The sequence below is a fragment of the Gymnoscopelus braueri genome, assembly GCF_963280865.1.
Source record: "Gymnoscopelus braueri genome assembly, chromosome: 18".
NCBI lineage: Eukaryota > Metazoa > Chordata > Actinopteri > Myctophiformes > Myctophidae > Gymnoscopelus > Gymnoscopelus braueri.
In genome coordinates, this window is record NC_137618.1 from 23,773,408 (window position 1) to 23,795,907 (window position 22,500).

A 22,500-nucleotide genomic window follows, 5' to 3' on the forward strand; every position below is an offset into this window, starting at 1 on the left:
AGTGCCTCCATAGATTTTTCATTGTTAGCCCTTCCTCTAGATTTATGCAGGCATGCTCTGGCCAAGGTTTTATTGCATTTGTAATTCCTTTATATGAACTGTTCATTGAATCCATGTTCAAAATGACTCAGGCTCTGATCTCAGTGGGAAAAGGAAATTAAAATATTACGTTTACCTGGCACTGCTAAAATATACAAACTCAGTCTATTCAAAACACAGCTCCTCTTTTGGCGTGACCAGGCTGTGGAATTGGGAAATTCTCCATAGAAATGAATAGGGAGTGTTCTGTCCAAAAACCCAAATCCTCAATAAAACGGAAATATATATAATATACATATATATACATATATATATATATATATATATATATATATATATATATATATATATATATATATATATATATATATATATATATATATATATATATATATATATATATATATATATATATATATATATATATATATATATATAATAAAAGGTCCTCACACCATTGACACCTTCAGTAGAACACCAGGACTCGTTACTACAACATGGATGTTGCCAGGGTGATGTCATTTATTTAAAAAATAGGTGAGGAGAGGAGGGGGGTAAAAAAAAAGAAACCACGACAGACTGCCAATCAAGCTCTGCGGCTTCTGCGGGAACATGAAACCAAAACCTCTGTGCTTTACTCACTTCCTTTAATCTCTCTCCTGCCCTTTATTTCCTGCTCTTCTTCGTGGCTCGTCTCAGCCTCGGTTTGGGTGCATGAATAAGGGAAAGCCCTGGTTTTAATCAGCACCTCACCCACCCCCCCCCCTCTCTCTCTCTCTCTCTCTCTCTCTGACTGGCCTTGAGGGGAAAAACATCATTGATCACACATTAGTCACAGTACACCTGCCCACATACATCTCCGGCAGGCACTGTGTGTGTGTGTGTGTGTGTGTGTGTGTGTGTGTGTGTGTGTGTGTGTGTGTGTGTGTGTGTGTGTGTGTGTGTGTGTGTGTGTGTGTGTGTGTGTGTGTGTGTGTGTGTGTGTGTGTGTGTGTGTGTGTGTGTGTGTGTGTGTGTGTGTGTGTGTGGGGGGGTCTCTCTCTCTAACTCTTGCGTGTTCTTTCATCGCTCTGCTTTGAGCCTGGCGTGTGCATTGGCTGCATGATGAAGAAGAAAAAAAAGTCCAAGTCCAAACCATGGGGGAGGAGCACTTATAACTGCCATACGGTCCCTTTCGGGGACCCCTGGCGTTCCCCTGGCAGAAGGAAGTCTCCTCTACCTCACTTCCTCCTCCCCACCCCCCGCCTCTGGGAATTCCCTGGCCTAAAACACAGGCTTGATAAACAAGAAAGCTAAAAACTGAGCCAAACACAAACCATACACCCCCCTCCATGGCTGAACTCAGAGACACGAACAGCATCGCTGTTACCCTGGAGGCTGTTTGTTTGTTTGTTCTCACCGTTGACGAGCTTCTCGCAGCCCCATTTCCTGTTGAGCTCGGCCCTCTGGGCTGCCACCCTGTCGTCCAGGTCGCTGGCACCACGGGCCTTGCGGTCCCGCTGGAGGGGCGGGGCTTGGCCGGGGACGCGGGGCTGAGGCCACGGCCTCTCCAGCTTGACCTCCGGCCGGTCGGGGGAGGGGGCACCGGGGGCGGCCGGCTTGCTGAGGCGCAGGCCCTTCAACTCGATGCACACCTTGAGCTTCCTCACCTCCTCGTCCTCGTCATCATCGACGCAGGGCTGCTCACACTCGTCTGGGACAGAGGGAGCCGGCGTTAGTAAATTCACTCTTTCCGTCATTTGCACACATTTATAGAAATATAAATACTGTATATTGTCTCTTTCTAAACACTATAACAGCTGCCTATGCTCACAGGCCAGCAACATATAGACTACACACACGTGTACACACAAAGACTGAACACAACGCCCAGAACAAAGGGCATTAGCTGCTACATACCACTAAAACCTCATCTGAGCCTGACTTTAAACACACACACGCCAGGCAGGCAGGCAACCGAATTTGAAACAGAAGGAAAGCACAAGGTGAAGGAGAGGAAAGATATTAAAGGACTGCATACAGAGAGAGAGACGGAGAAAGAGAGAGAGAGAACTAGAGGGAGAGACTCCCCCTCAAAATTCACGTGGGGGGTGGTGGATATTCCACTCGTCTGCCAGCGCTGGGAGAGCGAGAGCGATACCTCATGCCAAAAAAAAAGAAGAGGAAAAAAAAAGGGGGAAAGCAACCCAAACAGATGAGGGAAGAAAGAGAAGAGATGAAAAGAGAAGAAAAGAGCAGCTTTGAAGAGGGCGGGTAAGCACAGCGGAGGAACGGCAGCGCTGAATAGGAGAGGGAGAATGGCTGCCCCCCCCATTCCACCCCCCCCCCCCCCACCCATACTCTCTCTCCCTCGCGCTCCGCTCAAAGACAGGATTAAAACACTTCTCCGCTCTGAGCTGGCTGCCACACAGACACACACACACACACACACACACACACACACACAGAAAGAGAAAGACAGGGACAAAGACCAGGGGTGTTGTTGTGTTGTGACAGCGTGTTTTAAGGTGGGATTGATCGGGGACAGAAGTGATGAGGAACAGTTCAGTACAACCTGGCAAAGAATATGAAGATACGAAGGGGTGGAGAAAAAGAGAGAGAATATAGAGGGCAGAAACTGATGGTTGAGTCAGTAGACGACAACATTTCTCACCAGCAGCACAGAGCTTGGCTCTTTTCTCTGGGTGGGACGCCTTCATCTCCCACTCCCGTCCGTCCTCCTCCTCCTCCTCCTCTGACTTGGGGCCGAGAGGGCGTTTCCTGGTGGGCCCGGCGATCTCCTGGAGGTGCCCGTTGGCCGGTGCCAATGTGGGGGGCGAACAATAACCTCCTTCAGACTCTCTTGCTGCCTTCCTGGCTCCCTCATGCAGCGGCCCTCCTTGGCTACCAGGCCAGGCCCCTTCTCGGGCCCCCTGGCCGGGGGACGGAGGCTCCCGCGGGCCCCCGCACCTCTGGAGGACTGGAACCCTGTTGTTGCCGTAGGCTGGCCGGACACCTGAGTGCGCGGGGTGGGGGGGTTGGAAATAGGGCAGCGAGAAGGAATATCCGGAGGAGGGAGAACCGGGAAAGGCAAAACAAGACGGCAGGAGATGAAAGGAAAAGGGGACAGACGAGGGAGAGAAAACATGAAGGGAAAGACACAGACAGACAGACCGACCACCAGGCATGGAGGAAAAGCAGAGAAACAAGGGGTGGGGGGGGGGGCACAGGGGGAGGAAGGGGGGCAGGAGGGAGAATGCCAGTTAAACACCAGCCAGCTTTTATTCTCCTTTAAAGACAGGCAGTAAAACTTTGATGGGGTAAAGACTTTTTAATCTGATGCGAGCCGAGCCAGCGCGGTCTCGACTGGTTCGAGGCGGCCGCTCGCGCTTCCATTCAGGACAGAGGAGAGAAAACATCCTGCGCTCTCTCCGTGTGCGCACGTCACCACCACCCCCTCCCCCCACCTCTGTCCTCCCCCACGGCATGACCGCGCCACGCCCTTCCCACACAGAGCGTGACTCTAGCCCCTTAACCCTCCCCCCACCCACCCACCCCCCCTGCTCCTGCGCTCTCTCTCTTTCCCTCCCTCTCGCTCTCTCTTTCCCTCTCCGTGCCATAATTAGGCTCACACGTCAGCCCCGGCCTCGCTCCAACACACAGCTGGGCTCCCAGCCAACGTAAGTAACCCCCCCCTCCTCTCTTTCCGTTGCGCTCTCCCATCCGCTTTCACCCGCTAACTCTCCCCCGCATTCACTCTAACTCGCTGTTGCTGCCCCTCCTCCTCCTGCTGCTGCTGCTGCCCCCCCTTCTCTCGCTCGTGCAATCTCTCCCTCCCTCCCTCTCGATCGTCTCTCCGCGCAGATAAGCACAAAAGGCTTCTTGAAAATAAAACTCCCTCGTGCTCTCTCTCTCTCCCTCTCTGGCGCTTCTCGCTTGTGTAAGCGTGTGTGTGTGTGTGTGTGCGCAAGCACGTGCACACGCATGGTTGTGCGTGTGTGTGCTGAACAGAGGGAGAGGGGAGCGATATCGTCTTTTCAGAGTGACCTAGTCTTGCCTCAGCGTTTGGCGCATGTGCGTGCGAGTGTGCATGTGTGACTGTGTGCTTTCGCGCGCGTGTACGTGAAAGAGACGATTTTCCGTGCATGTCCCTTTCAGAGCGTTCCGCTCTCGGAAATAGCGTGTGTAGGTGTGTGTGTGTGTGTGTGTGTGTGTGGTGCTGGGTTACTCACCCTCCCTCTCTCCCTGCCTGGTGGTGTGTTGGCAGTGTTCCAGCTCTCGCTCTCTGCGCTGGCCGTCGGCCAAGTCCCGTCCTGCTGCCACAGCCAAGGCAGACACGCACACGCCGCCGCCTCCCTCCTTCTCCTTTAGCTCCAGCTCCGAGAACCGCATCATTGCCCGCTATGCGCACGCACACACACACACACACACGCATGCAGACAAGACAACACGCGCGCACGAACACACATTTACGTATAGCAGACACAGACACAAAGACACACACGCGCGCACACATACAGAGAGAAACCCATGAAAACCACTCACTGTCTGCCCACACCACACATATACCTCACTAAGCCTCAATCTGGTCTCAACAGCTACCGAAGCAAACATTGCATCAGAAATCACGTTGTCTGACAAAATTTTTAAAAATAATAAAATAAAAACTACAAAACAAACAAAATAAATAATATGTCAACAAGTAAAATATAATAAAAATCAATAAACACACAGGACAGAGAGACAGATAAATCACAAGCATGGCATCCAGACATGGGTTAGACTAAAGGCAGCCACTGTGAGTCCATGCGCTCTGGGGCCCTAAGTCCTGGCATCTCCCTTCCTGAAACATGAACACAGCTAGGAAACACATATGACTAAGCCCTGAGGCACAGAGAGAGAGAGAGGGAGAGAGAAAGAAAGAACAAGAGAGATAGAGAGGGAAAGATAGGCAGAGAGAAAAATAACTGTGAAAAATAGAGATTGAGTGCAGAGAAATAAAGAGGAGAGGAGAGAAAGCCTGTCTGAGGGGTAGATGTGATAAGAAATGTAAAGAACTGACCTCCCAGTTAGCAGCAGGTTGACTTATATTACTCTCCTCTTGTGATATGACTTCCATCTAAGCAATTAGAATGGGGGGCTCAATATATCTGTCCATCATTTCATGTTTTTTTTTTTTTTTTGCATGTCTTTCTCCACATGTATTTTTATACATTCAACAACAGGCAGCCACAATCCCACAAAGCAACACAGTCAAATAAAATGAGTCAACAGGTCAATCATGAATACAGCATCAAAACTATCAAATGATTCAAAATCTGAACTGGAGTCATGCAAAGGATTTCATAACAATTTAGCTTCAGTAAGGAATGATTCGGGATTTGTGTGTGGCCCTCTTTCAACCAGATCTCCAGATTCAACTTGTAGATATCCAGAAAATAAATTATTTGATAGCTTTGTGTTGCACAGCTCTGCATCAGCAAGCATGACACAGACAAACCACAGTTTTCAGGGGTGCATTCGCAACGACATATGCATAATACGCAAAGACATGTGCAACCTATTAACATATCTGCCTCTGTCGCTAACATTCAATATGCCTTATTTGTGTTTCTGTGCTTAACGTTAAGCAGAAGGGCCAGAGACACCAGTCTAACATAAATAGCTTAACTGTGCGTATATGAGTGGGAAGGGGCTGAAAGGTCGATGGCACACCGCAGGCGGCATTGCTGGTAATTGTGTGTCTGTGTGCGTGTGCATTCATGAGTGTCGTGCGATGTGAGTGACGAGCCGGGGCCTTTTAGCCAAGGGGGAGAGAGAGTTATGACCTTGGACAGCAACCAGGCCCAGTAGGACGGGGGCTCTAGGGGAGGGGGGATAGCGGGGGGGGAGGGGGGCAGGAGTAGAGTGCTAAGAGGGGCCCCCAAAGAGGGGCTGCCGGTGGATTTGAAGCACATTGTGGGCCCCCTTTCAGCTCACCTTTGGGTTAAGCGTAGCCAGAGGCAGTGTGAACCATGAGGCAGCCACAGTCACGCTCTCAAAACTATATAGTGGCTCCATAGCACAGTCAGCACTCAGCAGTAACGCATGCTGTAGCGCCAACCAATTGCACATGGACGCACACAGACGCACACAGGGTGTGCGCTCTGAACCAGGGAGCAACCTTTACACCGACTGTTCCCTAATCAACATACAGAGATGGCAGTCTAGGTTAACCTTTGAACTGCCCTTCAACTAGCTTATTGCCTGGCAGCCTGGTTTCAACTACCCTTGCACAAGTTCACTGAGGAAATGACCGTAGCAGTGGCGTGCAAGTAATTGTTGGCCTATCACTCTGAAATGTATTGCTTTGTCCGAATATTGTGGCATGGATACGCGCATGGACACTGGCCTCAGAAAAGAGGAGGATTTACGGGATCGATTCCTGCTTGGATTGTGTATGAGGCAAACTAAATGCGTGTTTCAAATGTGTGCCGCACATGGTGCCTCTGCTCAGTGACCACAAAAACTCCTCTCCCCAGCCATTCTCCCACCCTAATCCCACAATAGACAGTGCTGGGGGGCTCACCTGCAGTGCTCTCTGTTCGCGGCTCAGTTTGCTGGAGTCTGCATACAGCTCTGTAGTGACACATTTGAAGCGGTCGCCCACGTAGCCTGAGGAGTTAGCAATCCTCTTAGCCAGGCTGGATCTCCGGGAGCTTCTACAGGATGGGTGACACCCGTCCTCTCCATCGTCCTCATCCACCTCTCCATGAGACTCCTCTGGATCCACAATGCTATCCTCCCTCTCGGCCTCCCTCTCAAGCGCCCTTTCCCGCTCTACGTCCCTCCCAGTGTCTGTGCGGTACAAGGCAGGGAGAGGCGGGGCGCGTCTGCCCCTGTCCCCTTTGTCCTTTCCGGAGAAGCCGGAGGTGCGGGCACAGCGCAAGGTGCTCTGGTCCTGGTCCTCGGGGTCAGAGCTGAGGCTGTGCTCCTCTGCGCTGTCCTCTGCCCGGAGAGCCAGCGCCGGAGAGGTGGGAGGAGGACTGGATGTCACACTAGGATAGCCTGTATCCTGGGAAACCCTCAGTCTCCCAAAGGGAGTCTCTGACTGCCTGTCAGCATGGTTGTGCTTCAGGGAGGGGCTGTGGTCATGATGGACGGTATGAGAAGGGTGCTGTTGGTGTTTTGGCTCGGCTTCAGTCTTTGTCTGACTTTGGTTGCCATGACAACATTCATTTTGGTTGACCTTAACACCAGGGACAGGCAGAGGCTGCTTGTTGACAGCCGGCGTAGACTCCATGTCCGTGTCCGAGTGAACAAGGTCGATGCAGACAATCTTGTCTCTGGAGGACAAAGATGAAGAGAGGGTCTTAGTGTGACCGCCACCGTGCTCCCCCACTTCCCTCTCGGGCTTCACTTGGCTCCCCTCCCCCGCCACTAGCAGGCCGCTGCGGTCTCTGTGACCTCCACATTCTTCGACTGGGCCCCTGGGCTTCTCCTGGCCCCGGGGTTTAAGGCTTGCATCTCCCCTCTCTTGGGGCTTGGTGTCTGTGTGAGGCTGCATCAGTGGATGGGCCATCTCCTGGGAGTTGTAGGTGAGGTACTCCCCTCCAGGACCGGTTGGGATGTTGTGGTAGGGCATGGGGTGTTTAGCTGCTAGGTGGGATGGGTAAAGGCTGTCCAGCAGAACCGGATGAGGGTAGACTGGGCCTTTCCCTGCTAGAGGAAGGGAATGAAGGGCCATGCCATCGGGGATGGAGTAGTGTAGGTACCTGTTGGCATAGGCCAGGCTGTGGTTCAGGTAAGCATCGCTCTGAGGCAGATACAGGTGGCCCGGAGGATGACCGTTCTCCATACAGGGCCTCTTGTACGACGACACTTCTGGAGTCGTCTCACCTCTCTTAGAGGCCTGGGAGGACTTTTCTGCCGACTCTCTGTGATGGCCTGGCACCACAGGATGCTCCGATTGGCTGGGGCTGTGTTTAGCCCAATCACCATTGGGCTTGGGGGAAAGGGGCCTGGACGTGACCAGGCTTGAGTGTTGGGTGGAGGGCACAGTATGGTTGGGCTCCCCTATCCTGGGGCAGGAGGAACTGCGCTGCTGGGGAAGAACCCTCTCCAGGCCCTTGTGTTTGATGACAGAGGGAGAAGAGCCTTTGGCTTGGGGAGGGCCCTGGTCTGCATTAGACCTTGGGGACATGGGCCGACCAGGGGTGTGCTGTGTGTGAGAGGGAGGGGGGGTGGGCACCACCCAGGAGGAGTGTAAAGTGCTGATCATCTCTGGCCTCTCAGAGGCCTTGGAGGAAGTGCTGCTGACCACAGAGTGAGGGTGCGAGGGGGGAGACATAGACAGAGTCTCCTTTAAGAGCTCTCGGCTGGGAGCCATTCCATAGCGTGCTCCCGGAGGCAAAGTGTCCATCTTGACGGGGAATCCATTAGGAGGCAGGCCGAACTCCAACAGCCTTCCCGACAGGTCAAGGGGCTTCTCGGTTTGCTCTTTGGTAGCAGGGGGCTGATGAGCAGGCCGATCAAAACTAGGTTTGGAGGGGGACCTGCTCGGTCTCCTCTCACCCCCAGCACCTCTGTGATCGGGTGGCCCATCCCTAGGCCTGGGTTTGTGAGGACTGGGCCGGGCAGGAGAGGGCTGCTCCGGGGCCATGCTGCTCACAGAGAATAGATGAGGCATGGATTGGGAGGAGGAAGAGGACGACGACGATGCAGATGCCGATGAGGTGGGGATTCTAGGGACCGGCCTCTGTAAGTCCAGGGAGCTGTCAATGAGTGCAGGAGGAGGTGGAGCTTGGGGGTGGCGAGAAGAGGCATGAGGAGAAGAATCAATGGGGAGACTACTATTATTCCCACCAGTGTTACCAGTACAACTATTACTGTTGTTGATTATGTTGTTATTGTTGTTGCTGCTGGGACCTTTACTAGACGAGGGTCGGCTTGGTTTGCAAATCCTGCCGGGCGACCTCTCCCTTTCCGCTTGGTGGTGCTGAGCATGAGAAGGCTGGTGGAGCTGCTGTCCATACGAAGGCCCCACATTTAGTCCTTTGTCTTGGCAATGCACATGGGACGTGGGGGCCACCGTCACCGCAGGGATCCTCATAGGAGGAGCCACCATGGGAGACGAGATGGGAGAGGGGGGGTAAGGCGTCATATAGAAGAGCCGCTCGGCAGCAGAGGCCGTGGCGGGGTTCACACCGCCGCCCTGAGCCGTACACAGAGACTGGTAGGCCAGGTGCTGTGGCAGATAGGGGTTGGGCTGGCTGAGGAGCGACGCCTTGTACATGCTCAGAGCTGCATACTTAGAGGAGTCCATGAAGGGGTACATGCTTGCTTCAGGGTAGGGGCTTAGCCAGGGCAGGCGGATTGATTGGAGGTAGCTGCCGCCAGCACCCGCCAGGCTCAGCTCAGACGGCTTCTCCCCGGGCCCCACGCCTCTGCGTTCCATGCAGAGGGCTTCGGCCCCAGGCCTGTGGAGGCCTGGGGGCGTGCCCTTGTAGAGTCCCAGGTAGCCGTTGGTGGCCTTGCGACTGTCTAGGGAGGACTCTGGCTTGTAGATGAGCTCCTGCATGCCTTCCCTGCCGTAACCGAGGGGAAGAGCCGTTCCCTCGCGGCTCTTCTCAGCTGTCAGCGCTCGGATGCCCGGGTAGACCACCCCGCCGTGGAGGCGAAGGCCATCCCGCATCAAGGTGCCCCGGTCCAACCCCATGGCTGCCAGAGGTGTTAACCTTGCATCCACCTGAAAAGAAAAACAGCATTACTCGACTTGCGCAAATAAAAATGAATACACAGCAGCACACAAATATATACAGAGCAGACAAATACTCATTTGAATTTGTGCTTGGAATGTAGATAATTGTAAAGCCATTAAGCAGAGCACCCATTGAAAAACACAAAACTAATTTAGCAAGTGATAGATGTCCAGTAATGCCAGGTGGATGATGGCATGCAAATAATGAAACGGACCATGTGTGTAGTGCCAGATAATGGTAACTTGTGTGTCAGCCGAGTGTGTACAGGGCGGCTAACAGAGCAGGAGGACTTGCCATGTTTTGTGTGATGTGGTTTCCTTGTCTTAGTTCCAGGTTGGTCTGTGCCTCAGCATCACGAACAGATGTTGCCCTGCGGAGACGAGCAAACAGTTAGCACTCAGTGTCTGGGGTCTACCACATGCGCACATACACGCCACAACAGCTCTGTTGTGATGCCACGGTGGAGGAAGTTTAAAAAATATATATATACCGTATATACATATTTGTTTTTAAGTCTCATAGTGGTGAACTTCTTAAAAAAAACGATATACACACAGTGCGTTAACTTTTGAGTTGTATGAAGTGAAATAATATATTGACATGCGTATGTTTCCATTGTAGCAATTGCGTGTGATGCTTCAGCCTATGTGACGCTTTCACCAAGAGCAGCTGTCCGCATTTACAGATGACAGAGCCACCGCAGCCTTTCAGCGCAGCAAGAGAGAGAGGGGGGGGGGGGGGGGGGGGGAGAACGGTGGAGTAAAGCAAAGCACGAAGGGGAGACAATTGCTCTGCCAGCTATATCTATCATTGTACTTCCTCTTGCACCGTCTCCTTCTCTCGCAGACACTGCGTGCACGCACAAACGCACTCATGACCCCAATGGAATATAGTCACAAGAAATGAAAGCAGTGTGTGGCCCCTTGCGCTGGCCCCCTCCTCCTCCTCCTCCTCCCACCCGTCAACACCCCTCACACGGCCCCCCTCCCTCTCCTCCTCCCCAGCCCCCTCCTCCACCACCCTCTCGCGGCCCCTCTCCCGCCCACCCAGTGGGCTAGACGAGCATTGTGGGGCCGCCATCTATTCAGTCACGTTCTCCACACACTGGTTTCTCTGTGCCCTCCTTGACCTGCGCTCTCCCCTTCCCTCAGCCTGCGGAGCGAGCCAAGATTATACATCAGAGACCGCTACGGTGGGAGACCATTTACCGCCCGCCAACACGGGGCCACAGATCAACAAACACTCACACCAACACACATACACGGGAAAAACAGACAGGCACACACATATTCAAGAGACAAATAGTAAACACACCAAAATGGAAAATTAACAAAACATTGATTCAGCATGCCAAATACTGCCAAAATATTGCCCAAAAAACGAAACAAAACTAATGAAACCCAGTGACCCATGAATATTATTCAGCATAGGTGTTCGTCGAGTCCGAAAATGTAACCATTGTGTAAAGGACTGCAATGTAAAAATACAAATCTCTCTGACTGACTTTTAGAAATCACACAACCTTTAATGATGTGGAGCAAATGGACCAATGATAAGTATTTGACAATACAATGTCATTTTGTTTTACTGATAGGCTATCATTATGATATGTAAAACCTACAAAATACTTTTTTTCCCCCTCATCAGAAAGCTTCGAGAATCTACCCATCGTGCATACAATTCAACTGGGATTTATTGGCAAGAGAAAGCATACGTTTACATATGCCAAACAAGCAAACAGGAAATAAAGCAAACATAAATCAAGACTAGTAAATGTATGTGCAAAAATGTTATAAATAAAAAGGGAATAAAGAGATCTGTAAACAGAGCTGTGTCACACAAAGAAAAACTAGGTTGCAAAAAAGCAGAATAATTGTGCATTTGCTGTTTGGAGCAGTTATATGTACATGTAAGCATAACTAGGTATAAAGCTTTTTGAACAAATAGCAACATTTCAAGGTTTAGTTGTCATTTGGTATAAAGTGTGTGAGGCAAATAGCAAGAAGTGTATCTAAAAAGTACATCGTACAAGGAAAAATCAAGATGGTGACTTTAATGTTTAATCAAATATGATGACGCTGTGACACTCTGCAAAGGCTTATAGACCAGATCAGAATGTTTGTAAACAAATGTGTAGGGTGGCATTTCTGGGTAGAACGTCTATGGATATTTACACAACATAAAATACAGTGTCCACATCCACAACATTAGCTACCATATGTCTAGTTTGTCAATCTGTGGATATTTAGAACAAAATGTTTCTCTTACTCAATAACAATATCATAAGTGTCATGTTCTTCCAGAAATAAGGTTAATGAATAATATTGCGACAATGCGACGCTGTCGGCATTATCTAACCGGAAATAAATATTTGGTTCGGATAATCACATGATCAGGTCATATAGGTCTATACATAATTTGATAGCACTTTACTTATATATTGGTCTAATAATGCATCAAAATTGCATGTATAATGCACTTATTATAAGGATTCATTGTTATAAATGTTTATAATCATGTATGACTACTAATAACTAGGTTATGAAGTATTATAAGTGCTGGTCATAATGCATTATAAGCTCAGCGGAACAGCACATAACTACCATAACTTGGTTAGTTACTGAATAAAGACACCTTATCACTGACTAAGTTATGGTTATAATGTGCTGTTCCACTGAGCTTATAATGCATTATGACCAGGACTTGTATCACTTCATAAACCTTAATTGTTATAAGTTGTTATGTATAATTATAAACATTTAACAAGTGTTATGAAGCCTTATAAGTTGTAGGCCATGCATTACAAATGTTTTATGATGCATTATATACCCAACCTTTATTGTTCTAGAGTGTTTTTAATAACAGGGGTCTCTCCAGCTCTTTAATAAACAGAAAATACAGTTTCAGGTAGGTGAGAAAATGTCAACCAATCAGGAGAGAGTACCCATTTATCAGCTTCATTTTATAGTGTTCCAGTTCCAATTTTGTCTGCTAATTTCTTTGTGTCATCACTTCCAATTGCACTTGTTTAATCCGTATCCTGGCTGAGTTCTCCATCCTGATTGGATAAAATTGGTATCCCGACCAAAAATGCATTTTGTTTAATAAAGAGCTGGCGAGACATGCAGACTCCCGTTACTGAAGAAACACTCTATATATGAGTAGCATAGGCTATCAGAGCATAGAGCACTTTCCCATCACTTTCCCTTCCTTTAAGTAAAGTGTTACCGATTTTTCTCTCTCTCCGTGAAACAATTAGAAGTTTACAATCGTTTTCGTACATAAGCAGCCACATACACAGATGAAAATAGGCCCCTATGAAATCAAAACTTGGTTAATGGGATAACCATAAAACTGTTAAAAAGATATCATGAATGAGGTTGTTGTGTGGTTTAGTGACATTCAATAAAAATGTGCTCAGATCTAGGCTATAGATATGCCTCCCACATTAGATTATCCTTGGATGTCAGAGTAGACTACCCATGAAGTGCAGCTGGGGGAGAGAGAGAGAGAGAGAGAGAGAGAGAGAGAGAGAGAGAGAAAAAAAACACTCCGCTAGAAGAGCCGATGCGAGGATTAGGTGGGCGAGAGGAGGGAGAGAGAACCGGATCCCTAATATAGTAAAAGCGAAGCCTGGCCGTGCTCAACAGTGCTGAGAGCAGCAGGAGAAACTCGGCTCCTCGATCATCGCAAAGCAACGCGTCTGTGAGCCTCGCTGCCGCCGCTGGCACGCCGCTTTTATTACCGTGACCTGAAGCCCATTAATCAGCCTCTCGGGCGCTCGACAGAGCTCCTCCCTGCCCCGGCCTTGTCATCCCCCCCTCTCTCATCCCAAGGCCCGGCCTGCCTCCCTCAACAACATCCGCATCTAACGGAACTGACTGCGGTGTGTGTGACACTGTGTGTGTGTGTGTGTGTGTGTGTGTGTGTGTGTGTGTGTGTGTGTGTGTGTGTGTGTGTGTGTGTGTGTGTGTGTGTGTGTGTGGCCCATTCCGCCATATACAGTGGTGTAAAGTAACTAAGTATATTTACTTAAGTACTGTACTTAAGTACAATGTTGAGGTATTTGTACTTTACTTGAGTATTTCCAATTTCCAATACTTTTACTTCTACTCCACTACATCTTAGAGGCAAATATTGTACTTTTACTCCACTACATTTACTTGAAAACTTTAGTTACTAGTTACTTTGCAGATATAAACTATGATATAATAAAACATACATTAACCACTTTAGCCCTATTTTATACATAGGCTATTTGAAAATAGCAGATCTACAAGCTCGTAGCTTGTAGATCGGCTATTTTCAAATATTTAGTACTTTTACTTTTGGTACTTTAAGTACATTTTGATGCCAATACTTTTGTACTTTTACTCAAGTACATTTTTAATTTTGGACTTTTACTTGTAACAGAGTATTTTTATATTGCAGTATTGGTACTTTTACTTAAGTAAAGAATTTGAGTACTTTTTCCACCACTGGCCATATAATATACCGTCACATGCGCGCAGCGTTTTTCCCCGCACACATTGCTTGTTGCAGTGCAATTAGGCTACTTGCACCGAGTCACGGACTGTCTGGACATTTCATTCATTAAGAAAAACTCGTGTACAAGCGAAAAATGCAGAAGTTGGCTAGAATTGTGTGGTCCACGTCCGTTTACACACTTATAAAACAAAGCTTTACCGCCCATTATCCGTAGGCTACCATGTGTCTACATAATGGAGTTATTGTAGCCTATAGGCCAACGCCCCCAAGTTAAGAGACATCTGGGAAGATAAATTAAATTCACTTCGACACTATCACAGCTACAATGTATAGCGTCCTATATAAACGGTTATCTGCGACTAGCAGTCCACACTTTTCTCGTGGCCCACCAAATGCCTTCCGTTTAGACTATAGTGGCACTGGCACCTGTGTGTAGGCTACTCTGGAGACACGCAGTCGCAGTTCCATAAAATTAATAGTCTTCTTGTCCAGCAAAGACGACAGGTTAAACCATGTTTATCCGCTGAGGTTTATAATAGATGGCACGTCGCCTGAGTCATCTCGCTCCAAGCTATACAGTCAGGTTTTGCGCAGTTCAAACTCAGCACCTTTAAGCCTGCACTGGCCAACCTCTAATTGAGAGCTTATTAAAATTGCGCGCCGACAACCATTTGCACACAATACGCACACACCTCGCCGTACACAAACATAATCCTGTGTAGCCTACTTCACTGGGCACACTGGGTGACTGTGCATCACCAACCCAGCCGCTTATTGTTAAATGCCATGTGTGCGTCAGAGAGAGAGAGAGAAAGAGAAAGAGAAAGAGAGAGAGAGAGAGAGAGAGATCTACGGCAGGAAAAGAGGAGAAGGCTGAGTGCGTTGACGCCCATTCCCGCTGCTAAGAATAGTTTGCGCAACAAACAACTCCCGACGGCCATCCAATCCATCACAGTGGCCGGCAAGGCAAAGCGAGCAGGCAGGCGGGGGGGGGGGGGGGGGTGGAGGGGACTGGGCTAGCGTTTATAAAACAGACCGCTGGAGCGGAGCCCGATTCGCACCATTAAACTGAAAACCACCGGGTGTTTTTTACCGAGCTGCGTAGCCTGCATGGTGTCCAGTGGCAATTGTAGGCTACGTTTTGAGGAGGGCGCGAACGGTTAGTTAAAAGAGAGTTCAAGAGAGACTGTGAGAGAGGGAAAAAAATGAGACTGCGAGCGTCGTCTCCTCCCAAGACCAAGTCGCTTCCTGTGATTATTGCGACTTGAACTTTGTGTGACCCGTCATACGTGGCGGAACAAGCACCGGCGCCGCTGATCATTTCCTCCCGGCCAGCGCTGACCCCTCTCCCCGGCCTCTCTGCTCCCGTCAGACCTTTCCTTTGCGTGCGGCGCACTGTTTCCGTGTGTGTGCGTGCCGTGTGTGTGAGACACAGACACAGATCTACTTTGAGGGAAGAGAAAGAAAGAAAAAAAAAACAGGGCACAAATAGCCCACTATACGCCGTGATGGCGTTATCTGTTGCACAGGGCAGTAAATGGGACGTGGGGATATGGGACTAGGACGCCGGGTCGTGCCGTGCTATAACTGAGTAGAGTGTAGGCGCCCTCTTGCTCTTTGTCCCTGGCGTTCTGCCAAGCTCTCTCTCTCTCTCTCTCTCTCTCTCTGAAGCGCAGAGCTCCGATCGACTTAAAAAAAATGCGGTGTGACGCAGGATAATCTCCGCAGCGACGGGGGTGGGGTGGGGATAAACACGGATTAAATGCACACACCACAGCGACGCTGTGTGTGTGTGTGTGTGTGTGTGTGTGTGTGTGTGTGTGTGTGTGTGTGTGTGTGTGTGTGTGTGTGTGTCGAAAGGAATGCAGCGCATACCGCTGGTGAACAAAACATAAATCAGCGGTAGCAAATCTCAGTAAAGGCACGTCTCTTTTAGCACCCTCACTAAATTGGCTGAGAGATCAAACCCGCACTAACCAACATATTCTCACCCCAACCACCCCTAGCGCAGCCTAGGCCTCCCTCTCCAGTCCCCCTCCTTTGTGTGCCTCTCGCACCAGAGGAAAGACACGGAGGTTGGTGGCTGCCTAGCTGGCTATGCAGAAGTGAGGGGGAAGCTAGAAGGACAGAGCCAACGTTGGCTCTTCAGCAGTGCTGCCAGATTGTGTGAGAGAAATAAGCAACCAGTTCTAAAAACAAGCCCAAAAGAAGGCCACATGAGCACTTTAACACCTAAATGCATCAGCTATTTGAAAATAGCCGAGCTTGTAGATCTGCCATTTTCATTTTCTTGAAATAAAATGTGGAATCTTTTTTTTGAAACATTCTAACACCACAAATGCTCCCTGGCACAACACTTTTTCATTCTCAATATTTGAGAACCACTGGTTTAAATATATATATTTTTTGGAAGCAAGCCTAAATACTTTAGAATTAAGTCCAAAAAACCGCAACCACCAATTTTTACAAGCAACTTTACAGAAAAAGCCCAAAGTCGCTTATACTAAGCCGACATGGCAACACTGATCTTCAGCTGTCACATTATTAGCAGGCCGAGTTGTAAACAAGGCCTCCCGTCCTCCCGAGCCGCTACACAGCCGCATGCAAGTCGGTGCACGGGACAATCCCCTCGGCGGCATGGCAGGGCAACAACGGCGACATTGTGTGGCCCCGTGCTGTCACTGGAGAACGGGCGACCGCTGCTGAACTGGCCCTATTCATCCCGCGCCAAATGAGGACTAAATGGCCCTTTATGTCTCCAAAGGGGTCGATTGTAATGGGGATGCGCATGCAAGTCGCCTCGCGTTCAATCGGGCTCTCTTGACTTTTCCTTGAAATGCACAGACGCTTCGTTTATTGAATATTTCTGATAAAACTGCGATTAAGCCAAAAGACGATCACCTCCCATGACAACAGCTTACATGAGAGGGCTCATAGCTCGTGGTTTTTGGATTAGCCTCTTCGTTAATTAATTAAAACAATTAGCCTACCAATAGCCAGGTTCCAAATTATATTCCATGCAAAGTGCCAATAACTCATTTCTTGAATACAGGAGGGTGCGGTGGTTTAATAGCCTATACTCCTATATATTGCCATCATCCCGCTGCGCTGCGGAGTGTCTGTGGGATTTCGTCAGATAGATGCCCGAGGCTCTTAACATCTAAAAACAAACGAGGACGCTTGATCAAGACGGGGCCTGCAGAGACGAGAAGGAGCGAGGTGATGATGTGTCATCATTATTCTAGCACCAAATCCATCTTCCAGTCTAGGCAAGGTCAGTGTGGCCGAACAACGCAAATGAATTAAAATATAATATCAATACAAAATATATTTTGCAAAAATACAAAGAGCTTTTGTTTAAAAAACAATATAGCTCAAACTGTTGGTTAGTTTCTTTAGACTATATCTCTCCCCCCCCCATATGAAGCTATTTGAGTAGGGCAGGCTAAATGCCTATAAGTTTATTTATTATCATACAATAACATGTGAATGTATTTGCGCACAGCACGTTATACTGTGACAGGTTTTCCTCTTTGGCGCTGTGGGTGCTATTCACTGGCGGGGGCAGTGACACGTCTCTCTGCGGGGAAGTGATCCGTGCGCTCCAAACCTCAGCGGAACAAAAAGCTTTGTGGAGCGGAGGAAAAAAAAGGCTCTCCCGTTTCAGCGCCAGGTCCCGGGAGGCCTGGACGGAGCACAGCTTCAATCAAACCGTGACGTCTCCTCCGGGAGCCATGCAGCGCTGTGTGAAACCCGATCTCTCCCCGGCTCTTCGCCATGCATTTCGCTTTTGTTCACATGCACCTCGCATGAGCAACCATGAGCGCAGCGCCAGTGAAGATTGGTGTCTTTACCCACCACCACACACAAGAAAATTAAAAACAAGCGCAACGACAATAATGCATTTTCCTCCATGGGATAGGCTACAATGATCACCACGCAACATGTTTGGCTAATTAACTAATTAACGGGCTGTGGGCTTAACGTCTCATGTCAAAACAAGACGGGCTATGCAAGTGTTCGCCCTCGTGATCGAAATGGATTTTATCGACGTATTTACGCACAAGATTGTCCTTGCCAGTTCATTGATTCAATGGGTTACAAAGCGACCAAACATTGGTTAATAGGTTTAAAGTGTAGGCGATGTGATTGCCATTGTCCTATAAACGCAGCAGATACCATCTCCCCATGTCGCCCCACACACAGGCCTACTGTCACAAATACAACATCCATTGCACAGCATGAAGACACCAAGAGCCTCAGGGTTACTTGCCTTAAGGGATGGCATCCCCCGCTCCAAAATTCAGCGCAGCCAACCAGGGGCTTATTTATCTTAAAAAGTGTCAATCCACCACAGCCATTTCATTTCGCTGTTCGCGCTGCTGCTAATTTTGACCTCTTGCAGACACCTGGAAAAAAGATCAGCCCCACGCTGACCTCATAGCACAAAATGGAAAATGATGCGCCAAACAGTCCAACGGGACGCACTATAAATAAACTCGGCACACACGAAATGTAAAGCATCTGTTTTAGGGTTCCAAGTTCGAACAATATATAAACTTTCAGGGTGCTTTATCTATATCCAGTTGAAAATGTTCATATGATTTCGAGAATAGTGCAATGCCTGGTCTGGTGTCCTCTCCTTTCAAAGTTTGTTAAGAGCCAAGCTATACTTCCCCGAGATGCAGGCAGCAGAAATAGTGGAGCATTGGCGGCATAATACCAACATCAATTATTTAAATGGTGGCTGTATAATGGATGACCTCCGCATTTACAACAGGGATTGTCCAGCGTTTCACTTATAGCCTAGCCTAATAACTCGATGGTAGGCTATAAGGCATTAGAAGCCAAAAACCCAGAGAAGACCTGAGCCCATCAGTGCCAACGGGCCAATCCAAACCCCATGTTACCCCAGACGCTATATCTGCCGCCAGATAGAGCATGCTGTGTAGCCCATCACAAGTGGTATCGTGTTTTTCCCCCCACCGTTGGTCTCCTGCTGTGTGTTTCTTGTGATCACGAGGGCCTTGCTTCCCCCGATCCTGTTCAAGCAGGATGTTGGAGATATACTGTAGGGCCTATCGGGCTAAGTGCACCCATGGTCGTTTCCAGCCAGTCCCCTCGCTAAGCTCGTCAATGAGCTGGAACCAGCCAATATGAGACACATCGATCGTCGTAAAGAGAGCGTCCTCTAATTAGTGCTTCGGTGGCTGTAGGACAAGCAGGAGGCACTAGTGCACAGGGGTGGCTTCATGTGGGCGGTAGATGTTCGACTACAAGGCAAAGATTAGCAATGCAATGCATGGAGAATATACAGGCAGGCGTTCGGGCTACGACAGTGGCACCCGAAATGCAGCTGTATAGCGTATACCGTCACATAGAGCAGTGGTTCTCAACCAGTGGTCCGGGGACCACCAGTGGTCCTTGAGGGGGTTCCAGGTGGTCCCCAGCTAAATGATGGAGAGTTTGGTAACCAAATGGACCCTTATAGATCTTTAACTCTTGAGTGTAAAATGAAACCAAATGGACCCCTAAATTATTGTTAAACATCTGCATTACTTAATTTACAAGAAGTCTACACAATTAGAGATTGTAGAACATTTCTTATTTTGATCAACGGTAGCCTGTTATCTCTCCTATGGTACCACATCAATGCAGCATGCAATTGTGGACAACATCGTATCCAACGATAACAACATAGTCTAAGTCTTGGGTCTGAGAGTCTAAACCTCATCAAATGGTGGTCCGTGGCTCAAATGCCCAATAAATAATGGACCTTGATATGAACAGGGTTGAAACCCACTGACAGAGAGAACACCTGCAGGAGATGGAGGGCTGGCAGAGTGTCTGCTTTCCGTCAACTAGACGGGAGACTGAGGAGGAGTCCCGTCTGGCTATAGAAGCCCTCCTCCCTCCCGACACTTTACCTCTGGGACCAAGAAGACTGTCCAAACACCCACCCCCACCCCACTAATACATGCACACACAGAAAGAGAGAGAGAGAGAGAGAGAGAGAGACACACACACACACACACACGCATCACGGGGATGCCCTCCAACTGAGTTGAACCGTGTGTAAACGGAGCAGCCAGTTTGCTGCTCTTGGCAGGGCGAGGCTGGATTCCGTAACCTTGTTTAGCGCAGAAGCCCGCGCGTACACACACGCAGCCCACATACACACGTCCTCTCTCTCTCCCTCTCTCTCTCTCTCACACACACACACACACACACACACACACGCACGCAAATCCCACGCGCACACGCAACACAACACAACACAAACACAAGCAATAAACACCACAATATAGAGTGCGAAAAGCCTGAATATTGAACAACGGAAAAAATAATGGCACTTTTCTGGTCCGCTAATGTGTCGGACGTCCTTCTCACCTCGGGCAGGGGCAGAAGTGCCGGACCGTCCAGTTGACAGGACGGCCGTAGAGGCCAAGCTCAGGGCCGGATCATTAAAGCCCTGTTATTTATCAACCACATGCCACTGCCCCGCCGAAACGCACAAAGACCACCCTATGCGCTATTCTTAGAAGTGGTCGTTTCGCTCTCTCCCTTCTCTCAGCGCACGATATGGCGTTGTGAGATTCATTCTACCAGCAACACATCACACACACACCGCGTTTTATGAGACAACACGCCGTTTCTAAAGCATAGATCCGTCTGGTGGGAGATATATCATAACTTGTGTGTGGTGTTTCCAACAATGGTGTTATGTTATGAGTGCACATTCCGTTCGAGGGATTATTTCTCTTTGCATAGACCCAGCAAAACAAACAAGTAAACAACACACACACACGCACATTTTTGTTGGTAATTTTATGTCTCACCTGGTTAATTTGTGCTATTTCCAGACGTCGCCTGTGAGCCCAACTCACGCCTTTTTCCTGTTTTGCCAAGTTAACAGCGAGAGCAGCGATCCGTGCGCATACGTAGACTACACTCTGGTGAAACGGACGATCCCAACCAAATATCAAAAAGTGTCTAACGGCGTATCCACTTTGTCCAGAAACAGAACAAGTAGATATTATACAGAACCATATGTATTCATCTATCGTCTGCAGGCAACTCTCACACCATTATTTTTCTAGCAGACTTTCCCCCCCCCTGAAATGTCACTTTAGGTTTCCATGAAAGACACGGAGCAGATCGAAGACCTTGCGCGGAAAGAAAAAACCTCACAATTCAGAAGAAATCCCCCCCAAAATCCGTCAAAACACCGGGTCCCATAGCGTGATCACGGCGACCGAACCCCAAGGATACAGGTGGCGGAGGTCTGGTCCGCGGACTCAATTTTTTTTTTTTTTTAATTCAGCTCGCCCGTACCTCACAGCAGCGCCATGTTGGGTTTCATCGGAGCACGCCGTTTCAAGAAGCCTCCTACTTCCACACTCCTCGTCGGTCCGCGGCGTCCCGTTTTAAAAATGGCAATCTTTCACTCAGGAGGAGTAGCGGGCGGTAATCCGAATACCTTTTGGTTTCGTGTTGTTTTCCACGCTGAAATAAACAACCCGTGGATCGGAGCTCCGGTCGGATCGTGTCGAGGGGGAGCGGAGCTCACGGGAGTGCCGCACAGAATGGATGAACGTTACGCCGCGAGCCGAGCGACTCGCTCTCTCTCTCTCTCTCTCACTCCCACTCGCGCAGACTCTACCCAGAAGGCCAGTCGGGAGACCGCAATTACCATAAGCCTCCAGCGCACGGCACGAACACCACACACACACACACACACGCACGCACGCACGCACGCACGCACACACACACACACACACACACACACACACACACACACACACACACACACACACACACACACACACACACGTGCACGCACACGCGCGCTCACTAGTGTTGCCATGTCGGCTTATTATAAGCGACTTCTTTTTCTGTAAAGTTGCTTGTTTTTAGGGGCTTGTTTTTCCATGTCAAGGACCCCAAATATAATATAATATGCATTTGTCCGCAGACCCCCCCACCCCCCTTCTGAAAATATACCCCCATTTCAAGATTTGTGTGGATTTGAAAATATTTTCACTTTTTTAAAAGATTTTTCTTTGAAAATTGCAGATCTACGAGCTCACAATGCGACGCGTAGTGAGCTAGTAGATCTCACAACGTCATCATATAGGTTTAAAAGTGCTCGTGTGGCCTAAGTTGCTTCTTTTGGGCTTGTTTCATAGACCTGGTTGCGTATTTCTCTCGCAGAATCTGGCAGCACTGACGCGCGTGCACGCGCGCGTGTGCA

The 22,500-nt window shown here is 49.1% G+C and overlaps 1 protein-coding gene across 1 annotated transcript in view; it reads right to left on the bottom strand.

Annotated features, from left to right (window-relative positions):
• bcor (BCL6 corepressor) overlaps positions 1 to 21,874 on the bottom strand; it is a 34,694-nt gene extending 12,820 nt beyond the window's left edge. The window contains exons 1-7 of the mRNA XM_080412526.1: positions 21,086 to 21,874; positions 10,053 to 10,128; positions 6,587 to 9,745; positions 5,081 to 5,137; positions 4,251 to 4,419; positions 2,693 to 3,034; positions 1,439 to 1,732 (exon numbers count right to left, since the gene is read on the bottom strand). Coding sequence (XP_080268652.1) covers positions 1,439 to 1,732; positions 2,693 to 3,034; positions 4,251 to 4,419; positions 5,081 to 5,137; positions 6,587 to 9,745; positions 10,053 to 10,055 — 4,024 coding nt within the window. The 5' untranslated portion in view covers positions 10,056 to 10,128; positions 21,086 to 21,874. The remainder of the gene's footprint in view (positions 1 to 1,438; positions 1,733 to 2,692; positions 3,035 to 4,250; positions 4,420 to 5,080; positions 5,138 to 6,586; positions 9,746 to 10,052; positions 10,129 to 21,085) is intronic.
• Positions 21,875 to 22,500: the final 626 nt, after the last annotated feature.